Source organism: Heterodontus francisci, chromosome 27 (genome assembly GCF_036365525.1).
Source record: "Heterodontus francisci isolate sHetFra1 chromosome 27, sHetFra1.hap1, whole genome shotgun sequence".
Taxonomy (NCBI): Eukaryota; Metazoa; Chordata; class Chondrichthyes; order Heterodontiformes; family Heterodontidae; genus Heterodontus; species Heterodontus francisci.
This window is the reverse complement of record NC_090397.1, coordinates 14,408,341-14,426,768: the sequence shown is the minus strand read 5'-3', so window position 1 is coordinate 14,426,768 and position 18,428 is coordinate 14,408,341. Positions and strand designations below refer to the sequence as shown.

Here is an 18,428-nt window from a genome sequence, read left to right as displayed (position 1 = left end):
TGAGTGCCTGTCTACAAGCCCTTTTGAGCACTGGTATCCACAGCTATGCTGGCAGCAGTCTGAGCCTACATGGCAGCAAGCTGAGCTCTCAAGATGTTGCCTGGCTTCTGCCTTTGTTGCAATGGAGACTGAATCAGCCATCAGACACTGCATCATGGTTGGGTCCATGAGTGTTTGCATAGAGCTTACCACCACTTCCACACTAGAAAGGATGGGCTCCAACTTCTTCAAGCTTCTCGACACTGACAACTGGCTTTCTGGCAGGCCTGCCAATGCACCAAGCATTTCACTGTGCATACCCCATCGAAGTCTTCATTCACGTCCTCAGCAGCAGATCTTGTGTGGCAGCTCAGTGTGCTGGTACCTGCGCTGCCTTTTCCCCCTGCCCTGGCTGCAGACCACTCATGCCCAGTGATTTAAAGGCCTGCTACCCGACCCGAACCCGACGGGACCCGACGACATGTGTTGGGTTCGGGTCGGGTCGGGTTGCACTTCCGGGTCCGGCATTCGGGCTCAGGTTGGGCCAGGTTGGACACACTCTATCACAGGTAAGTGGCTCCAATGTTAATTTAATTTTTGAACTAGAAAGGTGGTTTTGTTACAGTCATTTTAAGCTTGTGCAGATCAGCAACAAAGTGAAAAACGGAAGGTAAGTTAACTGACGGTCGGGTCGAGCGCAGGAAAAAATGGAAGGACGTGGGCTGGGTCAGGCTTGGGTCAGATGTGGTTCTGTTGGGCTCGGGTCGGGTTTTTTTTGCAGACCGGAACAGGCCTTTACAGTGATTCACCACGTGCTGATCCGACCTCTATGCGACCCTCTAAAGCAGTGGCTCTCAAACTTTTTCATCTGTGGGACCCTTAGGCGGGTCAAAAGACCCTGTGGATCACCTACCGGTCCTACCCCACCCACATTCACTTACCACCTCAAAAAAATTCATCAGAATTAATGGGAACTTAAGGAAATTGCTTTTTCGCTACTAAGTGTTATAAACTTATGTGCATTTTATCTTTTTTTTAATGAAATACCATAAGTAAGTCATTAATTCATGCCAGAAACAGAAGTATAGATATTTTCATATTATAAACATTAATACTACAAGAGAACATGTTTATTTGGAGCATTCTAATACGTGTTATAAAATCTTCTTCTGAGAAACTAATACTGATCTTACATCTATATTAATCAAACAAAATCAACAGGAACATAAACCTTGCTAATAAAACTACATTGTTTCTGCTCGTGCCAATGATGACTTGTACTGTACAGGTGAGAGCCGACCTGGTTGTGTGGCGTCACGTGAGTGCTGGGGAGGAGGGCTCTGACCTGTTCTCTCATATGGCCTCTACCATGGCATTGGGCATCAGTGACTTGCATTTTGGACCAGCCCATGGACCACCTGGAGGACCCTCCTGGACCACACTTTGGGAGCCGCTGCTCTAATGTATGCGCAGGGCCAGTTTCTGAGCTGGTTGCTGTGAGTGTGAGATCAAGTGACGGTGTTTCATCATCATCCTCTCCCAGTTGCTCTTCACGCTCCTGCAACACTGGTGTCCAGGTGGCAGTTCTTGGGTATCTGAAAGGAGAACGGCACAGGGGTAGGATTGTGGTGAGGGGTGGAGGGAAAGCAAGAGGTGGATGCTTACACCATCTGCAGCTTCGGAATCAGAGGAGATTGTGAGATGAGGGGGAAGTGGGAGATGAGAAAGAGGATTAGGTAGGAACATATTGTCATCTTCAATCCTTTCAGCACTGCCACTGGGCACGGCCTCAGTCATGCCTGATCCAATGGTGGCCTGCACTTTCTCCGCCATTGGGGTTAGGACATACAACTGTGCCAGTCACCCGCTGGTTAGCTGATGCTGCCTCCAGCTATGTGCCACCTTGGCTGCAAGAGAGAGGGACGTGTGTCAGTGAGTGAGTGTGGTGCAATCTGTTTGAATGACGTGCCTGTCATAGTTAAATAGCTGACAGTGTGTGCAGGCTGTGAGATGTGGCTGTCAGGCTTGCAGCACTGCTGAATATATGAGGGTGAGGTGAAGCTATGAATATTAGATATGAGTCATGATTAATAGAGATTGTTGATCAGTGAGATATGGGGGTGTGGCGCATTGAGCAGTGTGTGAGACTAGAGGTAGATTGTGACGTTGGAAGATGCATTCACTGATCGTGACCCCTGCAGTGAGGTTATTGAACTACTTTCAACACCTCATCCAGGTCCTCAGGGCTACACTACTGTCATTCACCAGCACGGCTATCTGGTCCCATTGCCTTCGCGGAGATTGTCTGGAGGGCCTCCTGGCCCCCTGTGGATAGAGGACCTCTCTCCTCCAGACCACCTACTGACCAAGGCCTCCAGTGCTGTGTTAGTGATCCTTGGAGCCTGCTCTTTGCCATGTAGTGCCATTCCTGTGTCTTTCCCAGGTTGAAGTCACTTGTGCAATGAATTCCAGCACCTGCTCCAACCAAACCTCCACAGCATGTGGGGAAACCTGAACTTACAAGTTTCCTGACAGAAACTGCATGCGCACCCTACCCTCCACCCCACACCCCTCCCCCCCGCCCACCAAACCGCACCCCACCCCCACCCCACCCCCGTCAAGTTTCAGCCCATTATGTCCAATTCCAGCACTACACTTTAGGAGGAATGCCAAAGCCTTGGAGCGGGTACAGAGGGGATTTAGAATGATACCAGGAATGAGGGACTTCAGTTATGAGGAGGGATGAGAGAATCTGGGATTCTTCTCCTTGGAGCAGAGACAGTTAAAGCAGGATTTAACAGGGGTGTTCAAAATGATATGGGGTGTTGATAGAGTAAATAAGGGGAAACTTTTCACTGGCAGAAGGGTCAGTAACCAAAGGGAACAGATTTAACATAACCCGCAAAAGAGCCGGGGGAGATGAGGAAAAAATCATTTGCACAGTGAGTTGTTGTGATCTGGAATGCACTGCCTAAAAAGGCAGTGGAAGCAGATTCAATTGTAACTTTCAAAAGGGAGTTGGATAAATTCTTGAAAAAGAAAGATCTGCAGGGTTATGAGGGAAAGTGCAAGGTAGTGAGACTAATTGGATAGCTCGTTCCAAGTGCCAGCACAGACACAATGGGCCGAACGTCCACATTCTGTGCTGTATGAATCTGTTTCTAACTCATTGGAAACCTGAGCCCCGGTTTCAGCCTAACCCCTCTGAGTTGAACAGAGAGTAAAATGGGGCAGGACATAAAAGAGGCGCCCAGCCCAGTTTCCATTAGATTAAAATCAGAGCTTTAGAGTCTCTGGGTGAAGGTAAAGTGAGGCTTCTTGAGATCCGAAATCGGGGCCAAATACTTAAGAAACAATTTTAACTTTAGAAAATGAAAATGGGCAGCACATTAAAAAAAAAGGCAGTCCAACCAAAAAAAACAAATCAGGGCGCTCCTAAAATAGTATGAGGTCAGGAAAAATAATGGAACCTATGTATTGGTGCAGTTCTCAAAGAAATAAATCTATTTAAAGAGGCAGTAAAACATGCCAAGCAGAGCAGTCAAACAGGCATCGCTGTATTACAGGCAATACTTGACTTCATGTGTCCATCACCATGGTGAATCAAAGAAGGTCTTACCAGCTATAAGTAGCACAAAGCATAATTGTGCTCACTACAGCCTGTACTATGTGTACCAGGTACAATAGCCACAGTAAGCTCTTCTTACTATGAAACACATATTCACACATATTAAAGACTGACTCAAGAAGTACTCAAAAGGCATGGAGTATCATAGGAATTTCCTCATTAACCGTTCATAGGATGAGATAAGAAATGTAGTAGGTGTATAGACAGTTAGTCAGGAGACCATAGAGGAGTCACCAGTATGAAAGAGCTAGTTATGGATGTACTGGAAAGAGATCAGATAAGAAAACCATAACAGATATCCATACTTCTCAGAGAGAACAATGAACAAGCAACAGATGCATTGCACAAACATATTAAGCGGGATTACCTAATGAATGGTGTTTACGTGGTGAAGTAATTGTCCAGCAACTCGCATATAAACCAGTAGATAGGATGAATTAGACGTAATAGTATCATATTACAGTACATGATTAACCCTATAAAGATATGATGCACCGGAGCTCCTTAAGGACTTCGACCTAGTCTTGCTGAGGCTAGCGTAAGCAATCAAGGCAAGACGCTTGCGATCTCCTCCACTGCACATGAGTTGTAATCAGTACTAATCTCATGAGCACTGTATTTAGGAGATTGTGTTAGATTATATAATTGATTTGATAAAGAGTATTAATCAGATGTTACTGGTGTTTCCTAGTCCTTGTCCTCGTACATGGGAATAGGATAAATGACTATCCAATAATACCAGCCACACGGAATGTTACCGAAACAAAATTCCATTCGCGGAACTGCATCCGAGACCAGGATTTAATGAGGAGGTGGTGGCACCACGCACTGGCTGAAAAGTCGGGGTGAGCCCGCATCCCGGCCCCGGCTCAAGGCAATTAATCGCAAATGGTCGTGGCTTCTGCCCCTTTAAGGCAGGATGCCCCTGCCTCCAAGAGCTGGCAGCCGATCAAAGGGCCGGCAGTTCTTCAGTCCCAGCAGGGCCACCGTGAGCAGTGGCCACTGCTGGGATTACAGCTGGCCCCACGCTCAGCCAATGATGGAGGCCACAGAAGGTGGTAAGTGGGGTCAGGGCTCGCTGGGGCCAATCATCCAGGCCCAGAAGAAAAGCAAGCTATTGGAGTCAGGGTGCCACTGGCACCCTGAGGGAGAGGGGAGTCAATCGTGAGGGCGAGGGGTCTTCCAGCGGGTGCAGTCTGTGCCACTGGGGTGGCCCTCCACGGTGCACAGGATGCCCGATCAGGAGGAGGCCCCCACCAGCCTACATAGAGGCCGCCGGGTTTTACTGGGCAGCCTCCCCAGGTGGCAAGGTGCCCATCCACCGCTGAATAAAATACCAGTGGCAGCAGGAAGAGGCCCTTAAAGACCACAAAGGCCTTAACTGGCCTAAGAGTGGGCAGGCCGCCCATCACGTTCCGGACGCTGGTTAAATACCATCAGAGGCGGATAAGCACCAGGCATGGCACCCCCTGCCATCCCACCTGATTTTATGGCTACCACTGCTGCCTCCCCCCCCACCACCACCCCATCTCCTGGCCTGTTAATTGGGAGTTGGGGGGGGGGCACAAAGTTCCTGTCCAAGTCTGAAATACTGACAGCCCTATCCCGTTTGTGCTGATGCTTTCTGCCACATACCCATTTTTGAGCTGAGGAAGGAAGGGAAGGTCTAGGTCACACAGTCATCAATGATTATCCAGCAGATGATGCAGATCCAATGGGATAAAATGGCTTGAGATGCTTGAATGTTCACTTGTCCCACCCAAAGCTGAACTGTCCCCCACAGGCCATGAATTTACTACAAAACCTGTTCTCAGCAATGATTAGAAAAGACAAAGAATGAATTTGCATTTATATAGTGACTTTCATAACCTCACGGTATCCCAAAGTGCTTTACAGCCAATGTTGTCCAGTCACCATTGTACTGTTGGGAAACACAGCAGCCAATCTGCACACAGCAAGGTTCCACAAACAGTAATGTGTTAATGACCAGATAATCTACCCATTGCCACCTGGTCAAGAGGCACGTGTCGACTGCCAGTGGCACCCTGACTCCAATAGCTTGCTTTTCTTCCACACGCACAAAAAAACAGTTGAGAGATCATGACTTTGAGAAGGGAAGTCAAACTCACATTTCACAAACCATTCTTCTGTTTGGCAGCCACTGCGTAAGAGAAGTGACAATGTGGACTCACATTATACAGCCACACTTAATTAAGTTTGACTTCTTGCGTCAAAACTTTCAGGACAATCTTGAAAATAAGCGCAACAGAAACCAAGCTCTGAGCAGCAGAGAAGTGATTGAATGAGAAAGATGTGAAGGCAGATGGTTGTACTTTTGTAACTTAATCAAAACACTGTGAATAGTCGCCTGGCTCTGCCTGAAGTCATGTGGGAGAGTAACAGCTGATCTGTATTAAAGAAGATTAACTCGCAGTGCCAAGACTAAGGGGTTGGATTATTTTAATGCAGTGTATTGCAATACAAGCAGTCAGGACAATTACTGCCATTAGTTTTGAATGACTGATCTGTAACTACAACTAACAGCGTATGCGAGCTGGAGACTTCATGAAGATGAATTTCCATACCATCAAAGACATTTTAATGGGCTCCAAATCAAAACCGCAGAGTCTGGTTCGCGAGTACATAAAACTCCAAATGAAGGCTTCCTGTCCAAAAGTATTTTGTTGGTTGTCATTTGACGACTCTCAGCTGGTAACACAAGGGAATGCACCCATGCCTCTTCTTTACAGAAAACAAGTACAGATGCTCTCTGAACTTGCCAACTGCTGTATCTACAGCTGACTTGAATATACTTAGCAAATAACTGCAATTTACTAGAGCTTCGAAGGAACATTTTAGTCACTTTTTATTAGCGTCTCTCAGTATCGCTTATTCCCCCTTTCCTACCACAGCTGGTGCGGGAAGAGCTTAAGAACCTTTTTCTGATTACAAGAGCTGCCTATAACAATTACACGCGCTGCTCGCTAATGGAGGGTTAATGTTGTGATTAAAGAGAGGCTTCCTTCTTGTAGGTCCATGGAGACCCAGGTTTCTTTTTAAAAACTTCTAAAAATAAAATACACTGCAGCATCCTTCTGTCTGTGCTTCAGTCTTCCTGCAAAACTCTCAGGATCTCTGATAACTATTCCAATAACTATTAACAGATGCTACAAAGGTTAATGCTGGTTAACCCTTTCCCAGCCAACATGGCCCGAATTGGTAGCATTTTGCAACACATCGGTGGTCCAAATGAATGTGTCACAGAGGATAAGCACATGGGATTGGGTCTTTGGTTCTCTGCACAGTGAGTTCCTGGTTTCTGATTTTGGATTGGAGGGGGGAGGCACTGCCAAACACCCTCCAAAAGAGACAGAAAGAAAACTGACACATGAGCCACACTAGGGTCGAACCCATACACCCCAAGCCACAGGCCACTCAGACTGCGGTGGATCAAGAAAGTGGCTCCCCACCAATGTTCCCCATAAACTGTGTGGTTGCACAGCAACACGGAAGTTACCATGCAGGCCGAAACAAGTCCTCTCCTTTGAGATACTGTGCATGTGCGGCTGCACAAAAAATTATAGGTACTGTGCACTAAATGAATCGGCCGCTCACTAAAAAAAAATTAGAGGGATCATTGCTCTTCACCAACTTCTGAAGCGCAACTAAGAATGGGCAATATATGCTGGCTTTGCCAGCGATGCCTAAGTCCCGGGAATTAATGAAATAAAAATGATCTTGATCATGGCAACAGGAGTGGTTGACAGTTAGACTCAGTGTGACCATGAGGAAGGCAAAAACCAGCCAGGCTTCCCGCTGATGAGGGCTATCCACCAATCTCTGTGAGGTGGGGCGGGGCGGGATGGGGGGGACGATTTTATGCTCTTCACTGTGAGTATGGAGGTGGGGAGAGCATTTAATCAGGCGGGATGGTGACGGGTGGGGACTCTGCCATCTTCCTGTCTCTAACCCAATTAAATCCATGGCAGGAAGGCCCATGGATGGCCTTCCCACCCTGCTGCCAATTGAGACTCTTAAGTGGGCAAATAATACCCAATTAAGGGCCTCATCCTGCTTTTGCAGGCATTAGCCCAGCGGTGGGCAGGCCTGTCGCCACGTGGGGAACACGCCAAGCAAACCAGTGCAGGTTGTCTGCTGACTCCTGTGTTGGGGGGTGGGGGGAGCAGTCCCTCGTTCAAAGCACTTGGTGCGTGATCGAGGAACCGGGCATCGGTAAGGGGGGAGCCCGCTGAGAGCCACCTCCTTGTCCTTGTTGCCGAACCCCCCTCCCCCCAACAAGCCTCACCCCATGACCCCCATCCCGTGAAACCCCTCCCGCCATGACTCACCTGTGGCCTGGGTCCCTCGACGGTTCTGGACTGCGGGTGGGTGCTCTCCTGGCAGCAGCTCCGCGGTGCCACTGCTCACTAAAAGAGCTTCCGGCTTCTGATTGGCTGGCAGCTCTCAGCAGGTGGGACATCCATCGCCGGGAACCTTAATCCTGGAGAAGGCCTGCCGCTGTCCACTTAAGTGCCTAATTGGCATGTAATGCAGCAGGCCTTCCGCAGACGCGGGGCTGTCGCTGGCACTTCAGCCGGTGGCTGAGACCCTCAATGCCCACATAAAATCCCCCTGCCCTGTATGTCTGTCCATCTCTGTTCACAACTCAGCCATACTGAACATGAAGAACGGTTACCTGGGAAAGGTACTGATGTGGGCTGTTGCAACTGCATAACAGCAATAGTGCAGGGGAAAGAGGAAAATATGAGATTAAAAAGGATGAATTTATTAAGAGAACAAGGTCAGTCATTTGGCCAAGGAATGGGAGGACTGCTGGCCTTTTAACTCAAGGGATGTCACAGAGCAGTGAGGTATGAACTGGTGCCCAGAGAACTCCACATTGTGAGATCCGAATCTCAGATGTGTTGCTGTTGCTCGTCATTGAGCAGATTCCAGGCACTGACTGCTAGAGAACAAGAAGCACCCAACTTCCTCCTCCTACGTATTGTCATCCATCTCCTAACAGGCAGAAATTAAAACTGAAAATGCTGGAAATACTCAGGAGGTCTGGAAGCAACAGTGCAGAAAGAAACAGTGTTAACGTTTCAGGTCTGTGACCTTTCACGAGAACTTGAATGTGGGGCAGGATTTTGTGTTTTGGGTCGGGACACCGACACTGGGGTCAAATGGAGGTCACGATTCCGCACTGAGTAGGAAACAGTTACCTGGCAGTAACTGCCCCGCATTGACCAATTAGTAGCCAGCGGGCAGGCGCGCTGTCATTGGTGGGCCCTCCAGCTCGGAGCGGGCAGCAGACCGCAGTTCAGGTAAGAGAGTGAGAGCGCGAGAGAGTGCCTCCATCTTGAGGTGCCCTCTCTGCAACTTTTTAAACCTTTAAATTAAAAAACTGGCCTCCGCAGCCAGACCACCATTGTGGAGGCGGAGCCACTCCACAGGGCAGTCTGTGGCTGAAGCTGTGGCCAGGCAGGTGGGGAGGGTTTCAAAGCCTACCTGGAGTGCTGACCCTTCGATCTGCTGCCGGAAGGTTGCCTCCAGGCAGCTGGCCTAGTCCTCAATGCCGCAGACCTTAAATATAATGGATCTTTAATGGCCATTTACCAACCTCAATTAGCCACCCACTGCTTGCAGGCGGGTAACCCTTCTGCTGCCAATCTGGCCTCTAGGAAAATAGCCTGGGGTGGGATGGTGCTGGAAGACCTGCATGGCATCAGCCTCCATACTCACCCCCATATTGGGGAGAAAATTCAGCCCATCGATTCTGTTTCTCTCTCTACAGAGGCTGCCAGACCTGCTGAGTATTTCCAGCATTTTCTGTTTTTTTTTTTGATTTCCACATCTGCAATATTTTGTTTTTGCTATAACAGGCAGTGATCCTTTTAGTAGATTGCCCGCTGTTACTAGATAGGTCTGGTGCTTGGCACAGGGAAACTACATAGATTTACATAGAATGTAAAGCACAGAAACAGGCCATTCAGCCCAACTGGTCCATGCTCCACATGAGCCTCCTCCGACTACTTACTTCCTCTCACCCTGTCAACAGATCCTTCTCTTCCTTTCTCCCTCTTGTGCTTATCTAGCTTCCTCTTAAATGTATCTATGCTTTTCACCTTGACCGCTTCATTTGGTAACACATTGCACATTCTCCTCAATTCCTTACTGGATTTATTAGTGACTGTCTCACATTTATGGCCCCTACAAACTACAAGGTTTCAGGGAGATGAGGGTAATTTGTGTCTTTGCTGCTTGTGGTGATTGAGGTGTGGGTAAGCTGGCAAAGCACATGACCTGCCTGTTATTGAACTCACTTGCTTTTCATTCTTCCAATGTCAATGGAATGGAAATTGGGCCGTGAAGATGAAAATTCGCCTCAATTTTCTTTCAGCAATTGTCTTTGTCAGAGAGTTGGTTCTTACTTTTTGCCAGAACATCAGTTTGTTGCAAATTTGCAGAACCTCATCAGGAAAGTAAATTTATGTGCAAAATACAAGACCCAACGGTTCACTGATGTCCTTGCCCGGTCTGGCCTATATGTGACTCCAGTCCCATAACAGGCTCTTAACTGCCCTCTGAAGTGGCCGAGCATGTCACACAGTTGTATGAAACTGCTACAAATAACAGCACTGTGGAAACACCCTCACCAACACTCCAAGTTCCCCTTCTAGTCACACAGCATTCCAACGTACACATAGGTCACTGTTCCTTCATTGTTGCTGGAGCAAACTCCTGAAATTCCCTACCCAACAGCACTGTGGGAGCACCTTCACCATATGGACTGCAGTGGTGCAAGGAGGTGGCTTACCATCACCTTCTCAGCGGCAATTAGAGAAGGGCAACAAATGCTGACCTGGCCAGCGACGCCCACATCCCGAGAATGTATTAAGCAGCCAACATGCAGTACTGTTTTTTATTCTTTCATGGGATGTGGGCATTGTGGCTTGGAGGGGAACTTGCAGGTGACGGTGTTCCCATGCATCTTCTGCCCTTGTCCTTCTAGGTGGTAGAGGTTGCGGGTTTAGAAGGTGCTGTTGAAGGAGCCTTGGTGAGTTGCTGCAGTGCATCTTGTAGATGGTACACACTGCTGCCACTGTGCATCGGTGGTGAAGGGAGTGAATGTTGAAGGTGGTGAATGAGGTGACAATCAAGCGGACTGCTTTGTCCTGGATGGTGTCGAGCTTCTTGAGAGTTGTTGGAGCTGCATCCATCCAGGCAAGTGGAGAATATTCCATCCTGATTTGTGCCTTGTAGATGGTGGACAGGCTTTGGGGAGTCAGGAGGTGAGTTACTCGCTGCAGGATTCCTAGCCTCTGACCTGCTCTTGTAGCCAATTGAACTAGAAACTGAACTGGATCAGCCACATAAATACCGTGGCTATGAGAGTTCAGTTTCTAGTTCAATTTCTGGTGAAAGGTAACCCCCAAGATGTTGATAGTGGGGGATTCAACGATGGTACTGCCATTGAATGTCAAGGGGAGATACTTAGATTCGCTCCTGTTGGAGATGGTCATTGCCTGGCACTTGTGTGGCGCGAATGTTACTTGCCACTTATCAGATACTTTACAGAGCCATAAATGATGATTTGTCTGTCTTTACTGTCACCTAAATTGTTCCCAGAAAGCTTCACTTTTTTCTGACAGCCCACTACTCAATTTCACATTTCCCAAATCTTACAGTAGCATTTGGTAAGCTGGGTTTGTGCGCTTCTTCCCTTTCTTTCACTTGTTTTTTTTAAAAAATGCCGTTAAACAGTATTAAAATCCCAAAGATTATTTGAACAGATCATTAATGTGCCATTTCTAGCAATTATACGGGATATCAGTACAGAGGATTGCTGTGTAATGATGTGACAGTCTTCGAGATTTTTATTTGTTCTTCTCTGCTTAAAATACACACTATTTGAAAGAAAAGTCCCAATGCTGCAAAAATAACAGCAACAATATGTAATATAGGCTATCGTATGCTTTACAAAATCCCCTGTCTGTGCTGTAAATGATAATGCTGTTATTTGGTGCAAAGCGTGAACTAATTTAATTAGAAATTCCAAACTAAATTAGACAATGCCTTCCCGCAAATAAGTAAACAAAGTTAATGCTGGCCCTTTCTGAACTCCGTCCATTTCTGATGCCTTTGTGCTAAAAATAGTGTCCCTTCGTCTAAATCAGATGCTAAATTTCATTAAATGAGACTGAAAGGGGAGGGGCTGTGAGCACTGGGACTGTGCCTGGCTCTCTCAATAAAAGGCATATTGTCTCTCTAAAGGCAGCCAAGCTGCAATAAAACGAGCAGGGCTCCCGATGAAAATGAATCACGCAACTTGGAGCCAAGGCATGCAAACTGACCTTTTCCATCCTACAGTTATTTAGTCCCAGACTGTTGATGACTGCAACCTTCCCATCCAGTGCCTGCTGTTCCCTCCGAAGCTGTTCCTTCATTTGTCGTGCTTCTTGGATGGCTTTAGCCACAGCGTCGTGGTCGTTCAAATAACCCGAGGACGTGATGGAGGAGAGGATGTCTGGATAGAAAGGAACAGGACAAAGAACAGATTAGTCAACTCACTGAATCGACTCGAGATGTTGAAGTGAAGGGGCAAGTGCTTCATGTTCAACATTCAAAGCTTTACAATACATGGATGAGAAAATAGTTATTTTTTTTCAGGAAATACCAGGTTTCTTTAATTTTAGAAACATAGACAACACATTTTGTGGACATTAGAGAAAACTGTGAAAGGATAATAAGTTCTTTCAAAAAATTGCCTCCAATCTTCTCCTTCCCCTAAAAGTACCACATTTCTCATGAACCACCCATTCCTGTTGTGTGGCCAGAAACATTGAGTTTTGACTGGCTATTCAACTGCTCGGTACATCACAGATAATCATGATCCTATCTTCACCTCATGTCCACATTTATCACTTTCCAGCAGGCACAGTTGGTTAACAATGAAGATTGGGAACCTGATCAAATTCCTCTTCTCCTCCTAGCCCAGGAGCACTGAAGCCAATTACAGTCCCTACTTGAAACCCAGTGCAAAACAGTGAATAAATCTAGGACCTTCCTGTAGCTCAACTCTACAGTGGGTGGCATTATTCAAGAACAAATTAGCATTTATATTGGACCTTTGGTGATCTTGGGATATCCCAAAGCACTTTACAGCCAATCAAGTACCTTCAATGTGCCGTCACTGTTGTAATGTAGGATACAACAGGATGTAGGAGACAGAGTATGATAACATGGTGGTTATGTTACTGGACTAGCAGTCCAGAGGCCTGGACTAATAACATGGAGATAGGAGTTCAAATCCCACCATGGCAATTGGAGAATTTAAATGCAGTTAATTAAAGCTGGAATAATGATGACCATGAAATGACTGGATTATAGTAAGAACCCCTCTGGTTCACTAATGACATTAAAGGAAGGAAATCTGCTGTCCTTATATGACTACAGACCCACAGCAATGGAAAACCCCTCGAACTGTATCGGGAAAATTTTCATTTGCTGTAAAATATATATGGCATGAAAAATGAAATGGAAGGGTTGTTTGGCAACTCACCCCTGTATTGAAGGAAACTGACCTCCTTTGCACTGTTTGTATTTTTTTGACTTGGTGCTGTTTGGAACTGTTTTGTCATGTATTTTTTTTTTACAGATTTTCATGAATAAAGCATATTTTGGAAATTTAAAAAAAAGACCCACAGCAATCAGGTTGGCTCTTAACTGCCCTCTGAAATAACCTAACAAGCCTCTAAGTTGTACTGAAGTAGGCGGCTTACCACCACCTTCTCAAGGGCAATAAATGCTGGCCTTGCCAGTGATGCCCATAACCTGTGAATGAATAAAAAAAGACAGCCAATTTTGCATACAGCAAGATCCCACAGGCAGAAATGTGATAATAACCAGATAACTGCTTGCAGTAATATAAAAGCAAAATACTGTGGATGCTGGAAATCTGAAACAAAAACAAGAAATGCTGGATTCACTCAGCAGGTCTGGCAGCATCTGTGGAAAGAGAAGCAGAGTTAACGTTTCGGGACTGAAGGGTCACTGACCCGAAACGTTAACTCTGCTTCTCTTTCCACAGATGCTGCCAGACCTGCTGAGTGAATCCAGCATTTCTTGTTTTTGAACTGCTTGTAGTAATGTTGATTGAGGGATAAATATTGGTCAGGACACCAGGGAGAACTCTGCTTCCCTTCTTTAAATAGTGTTGTGGGATCATTTACCTTAGAGGTCAGTCAGGACCGCAGTTTAACATCTCATCCAAAAGCAGATACCTCCCACAGTACAGCACTCCTTACAGTACTGCACTGCGAGCATCAGCCTGGATTGTATGCTCAAATCTCTGGAGTGGGACTTGAACCCACAACCTTCTGACCCAGAAGCAAGAGTGCAACCAGCTGAGCCAAAAGCAGAGGCCCCTGACTGCTTCGAAGTTCCAACAAACTCCGGCAAATGAACGGACGAATCTCTCACTACCTGGTTCTGTGAAACCATAACACAAATTATTGCAAAGAGTGACTCTTCCAATAGGAATCTAATTCTAAAATTAGCAGGGAAACAAATTGTTTAAAAATGAATTATGAATCAAAAGAAAAACAAGCAATCCATTCCCTGTCCTACTCCCATCCCACAAAGCTGTTGAACCACTAATAATACGGACAGATGATCCCAGCCCAAGTAAGCACGTTCAATACCTCAGCACATAACATATTTCAGTCAGGAGGAAGAATTAGCTTTTTATTTCATTGGTGTGCAGCCATTTTAGACAAATGTCAGCCGTGACTCAGTGGGTAGCACACATGCTGCTAAATCAGAAGGTTGCGGGTTCAAATTCCATTCCATAGACTTGAACCCATAATCCAGACAGACACTCCCTTCCAATATTGAGGGTGTACTGTACTGTCAAAAGTACAGTTTTTCAGATGAGATGTTAAACTGACGCCCTGTCTGCCCTCTCAGGGGGGCATAAAAGATCCCATGGCACTATTCTGAATAGGAGCAGGAGAGTTTTCCCCAGTGTCCTGCCCAGTATCTATCTCTCAATCAACGTAATTAAGAACAGATTGGCCAGAATTTTTCATGGGGTGGGAGGCCCCATCCACTGGCCGAAAAGTCAGTGGCAAGCCCGCCTCTGCCAAGCCTGGGGAGCCAGACCGGGATTTTTCGCTCCCCAGGCCTTTAATTGGTCTTGGGCAGGGCTTCCACCTCCCCGAGGCAGGAAGTCATGCCTAATGGAGCTACCAGCCAATCAGCAGGCCTGGAGCTCCTAGTCCCAGCAGTGCCACCGGGAGCAGTGGCCACTGCTGGGACTGCACCCAACCATCAAAAGAAGATGAAGGACAGCCCGGGAAAAAAAGATATATTTTTAGGACCTCACCGGGGACAATCGGTCGGGCCCCAGCGAGGCAAGGGGGTGTCGGTTAGGGGGGTGGTAGGAGTGTTGCGCATTGAGGGCAGTTGGGGCTTTGGGGGCGCCCCTCCATGGGGCACAGGGTTCCCGCTCAGGAGGGCCCCCCCCCCACCAGCTCGAAAGAAGGCCACCTGTGGGTGGGGGCAGGCAGAGGCCCTTAAGTGCCAGTTAATTGGCCACTCAAGGGCCTTGACTGGCCTGGGGCAGGTGGGCCATTTCTCATTGCCACCCCACGTAAATTTGCTACAGAGACAGGAGGGGGTCAGGAATGGTCCCCACTCAATTTTACACGACCCACCACCAGCCCGCTCGTTCGGGGGCGTAAAACCCCAGCCCTTATCTGGTCATAATCTCATTGCTGTTTGTGGGAGCTGGCTGTGTGCAAATTGGCTGCTACACTTCCTACGTTACAACAGTGACTACAATTCAAAAGTTGCGACAGGTGTTATATAAATTCAAGTTCTTTCAGTTTTTTTATTGTTTTGTTGTTTCATGCAAAAATATCAGAAGCATATTAACTGAAATTAAACGCATAAATGACGTCTCTAATCTACTCTGTGACCCTTTTTTTCTGAAAAAGTGACTTCTCTACCGAGCTCAGAGCATGCAGGAGAAAAAGAGTTACAATGTACAATAATCACCCACATTCTTTCACCTTTATTGTGCATGCCTTCCTGCAAGTTTTTACAGGTACGTGAAACAGTTTGACAAGACGAATAAAAGCAAATAGCAGCTGCAGTGACATCACAAGAAAAGAATTGACCTGAATTTTCTCCCAACATGTTATTTCATGTCCACCCGTCATTAAAGTCACGCCCAGGAATTTGACCGTATAATGCAATTTAATAATAATGCAATAAATTCCAGTTTATTGTCAAGTTTACTGGTGCAATCCAGTGCTGTGTCTGCAATTTGTTATCGGAAGCTAAATCTGGCATGATGTGGAGTTCTGGCAGACAGGGAGGGTAGGACAGAGAGCGGGAGAAAAGCAGGTGAGGACAGGAGTGGGGGAGAAGGGGAGGGAGGAGGAGAGATGGAGAGAGAGGCAAAAGGGGTGGGATGGCAGTATAGGAGGCAGTTACCACTCAAAAACTAAACAAGTCACTTCTCTGTCAGATGGATCCCTGCAAACGGCGCACAGCAGATCCATTTTTGGAATGCAGAGCATCTGACTCATAAGTTCATCTGGTAACTAGTGTTCTATTGAGAAAAAGACACACATACAACACATTCACACACACAAAGATTTGGCACAAAGAGTAAAAGAAGAGGTGGAAGATTGGGCTGGCGCCATACCTATTGAAGTCATTCGACCAGGAGGGCCACTTAATGTGGCAGCGATGGTGGGTTTGAGGTGGCTGGGCCCTGTGCTCGTTTTCAAGGAGGGTATCTGGGGGGAGTTTGGCGATGCGGGCGATTTTGTGGGATCGAACGTTTTCGGCTTGGCTGAGAGGTTCAATGGCTGCGTCACCTCGTCCTAAAGATAAGAACAAAAAAAAAACCACTCAGTGAGTAAGGCAGGAACAGCCGGAGCTCATCGCAAAGAGTGCAAGTATTTATTAAATGCCGCGGCTCATAGCTCCAAAAACCAATAAACAAAAAGATTTGGCAGTCTTCTTCATAAATACTCATTTTGCCACTATCAGTGCACATAATGAGAATCAAAGAGGTACATTCAGTTGCGAAAACATGCTTTATAAATTAATCAGGCTGCTGATATCATCCTGTTGATGAAATAATTGCATCAAATTAAGATAGGACGTTCACATGACAGGACGGCTGAATCAGATAATGTTTGTCTCGCAGCTGCGCCCACACACTCCTGGACTGATTAATAAGACAACAATTAGTTCATGGGCGGGGAGGGGGGGCACGGAGTGTGGGGGTCTCTGGAACTCATAACATTTTGTTCTTACACAAACACTGTCCCACTGTCTTGTGAATTCGGGGAGAAACCTGGGCAGTCAAGCACGTTGTATCATAGGAACATGAGATACAGGCGTAGACCATTCAGCCCCCTTGAACTTCTTCTCCCATTCGATTAGATATTGGCTCAGCTGTACCTTAAGTCCATTTACCCGCCTCAGTTCCGTAAACATTAATAACCTTGCCTAACAAAAATCTAATCATCTCAGTGTTGAAATTTTCAATCGATCCCCCAGTCTGCACAACTTTTACTGCACAAGTTCCAGAAGAGAAAACACTCCTCTAAATATTGGTGTCTCCAGCGTTCTCAATAGAATATGATTTTAAATTCTAAACCAAGCAGCTGCCTTTCAGTGCAGAAGCTGCCTTCAGAAGGACTTGCGGTGAGGAAGCCCTTGCATGTTCTTGCAGACAGGCTATAGGTCATTCACATCAAATTGGTGTCTTTTTGATGAGGGTCATAGAGGGCCCTAAGGGTCACCTGCAAGTCAGATCAGAAGGCTTGGGCCTTAAATCATTTCCAGTCATCTCTCAGCATCTACAGAAAAGAAACAAACAAGCATAGCTGGCCCCTACAACCTCAAATTCTTAAGATGTTCTGCTACAACCCAAAACTTATCCATTCCTGGCAACACTGACATCCTCGAGTGAATCTGCAGTAATTGTCATAATTCTACACTATTTGAAAGAGATTATACTTGAAGGACATGCCAGCTCTTTGGCTATTGCACTGATTCCACTTTTGTTTGTTGGTCATCAGATCTCCGTCACATGGGACCTCAGTACAGAATTCTCTCACACAAAAGCCTATGGATTATGGGAAAATTCAGAGAGCCGGCACAAATACGATTGGCCAAATGGCCTCCTTCTGGGCTGTAACAATGCTGTGATTCTATGAATTGGACCTTTCAAGATTGAGCTTGATAGATTTTTGTTCAGTAAGAATATCGAGGGAATATGGAGCTAATGCCAGTAAATGGGGTCCAGGTACAGATCAGCCATGATCTTAATGAATAGCGAAGTGGACTCAAAGGGCTGAGTGGAGTCAAAGGGCTGAATGGACTCTCCTGTTCCTATGTCCTTAATATTCTATGCCTGTAACCTTCTCCAGCCCTACAACACTCTGAGATCAACTCTCCAACTCTGGCCTCTTATGCATCCCTGATTTTCATTGCTTCACCATGGCGACAATGCCTTCACCTGCCTAGGCCATAAACCTTGGCGGCACAGTGGCGCAGTGGTTAGCACCGCAGCCTCACAGCTCCAGCAACCCGGGTTCAATTCTGGGTACTGCCTGTGTGGAGTTTGCAAGTTCTCCCTGTGTCTGCGTGGGTTTTCTCCGGGTGCTCTGGTTTCCTCCCACAGCCAAAAGACTTGCAGGTTGGTAGGTAAATTGGCCATTATAAATTGCCCCTAGTACAGGTAGGTGGTAGGGAAATATAGGGACAGGTGGGGATGTGGTAAGAATATGGG

General features: G+C 46.6%; 1 protein-coding gene across 9 annotated transcripts in view; it reads right to left on the bottom strand.

The window, feature by feature from the left end:
- The window catches only part of sox5 (SRY-box transcription factor 5), a 334,797-nt gene that overhangs the window by 54,350 nt on the left and 262,019 nt on the right, over positions 1-18,428 (bottom strand). For all 9 annotated transcript variants that reach the window (XM_068058885.1, XM_068058889.1, XM_068058890.1 and 6 more), the window contains 2 exons: positions 16,326-16,506; positions 11,965-12,137 (listed from right to left, as the gene is read on the bottom strand). In XM_068058885.1, the coding sequence (XP_067914986.1) occupies positions 11,965-12,137; positions 16,326-16,506 (354 nt within the window). The remainder of the gene's footprint in view (positions 1-11,964; positions 12,138-16,325; positions 16,507-18,428) is intronic.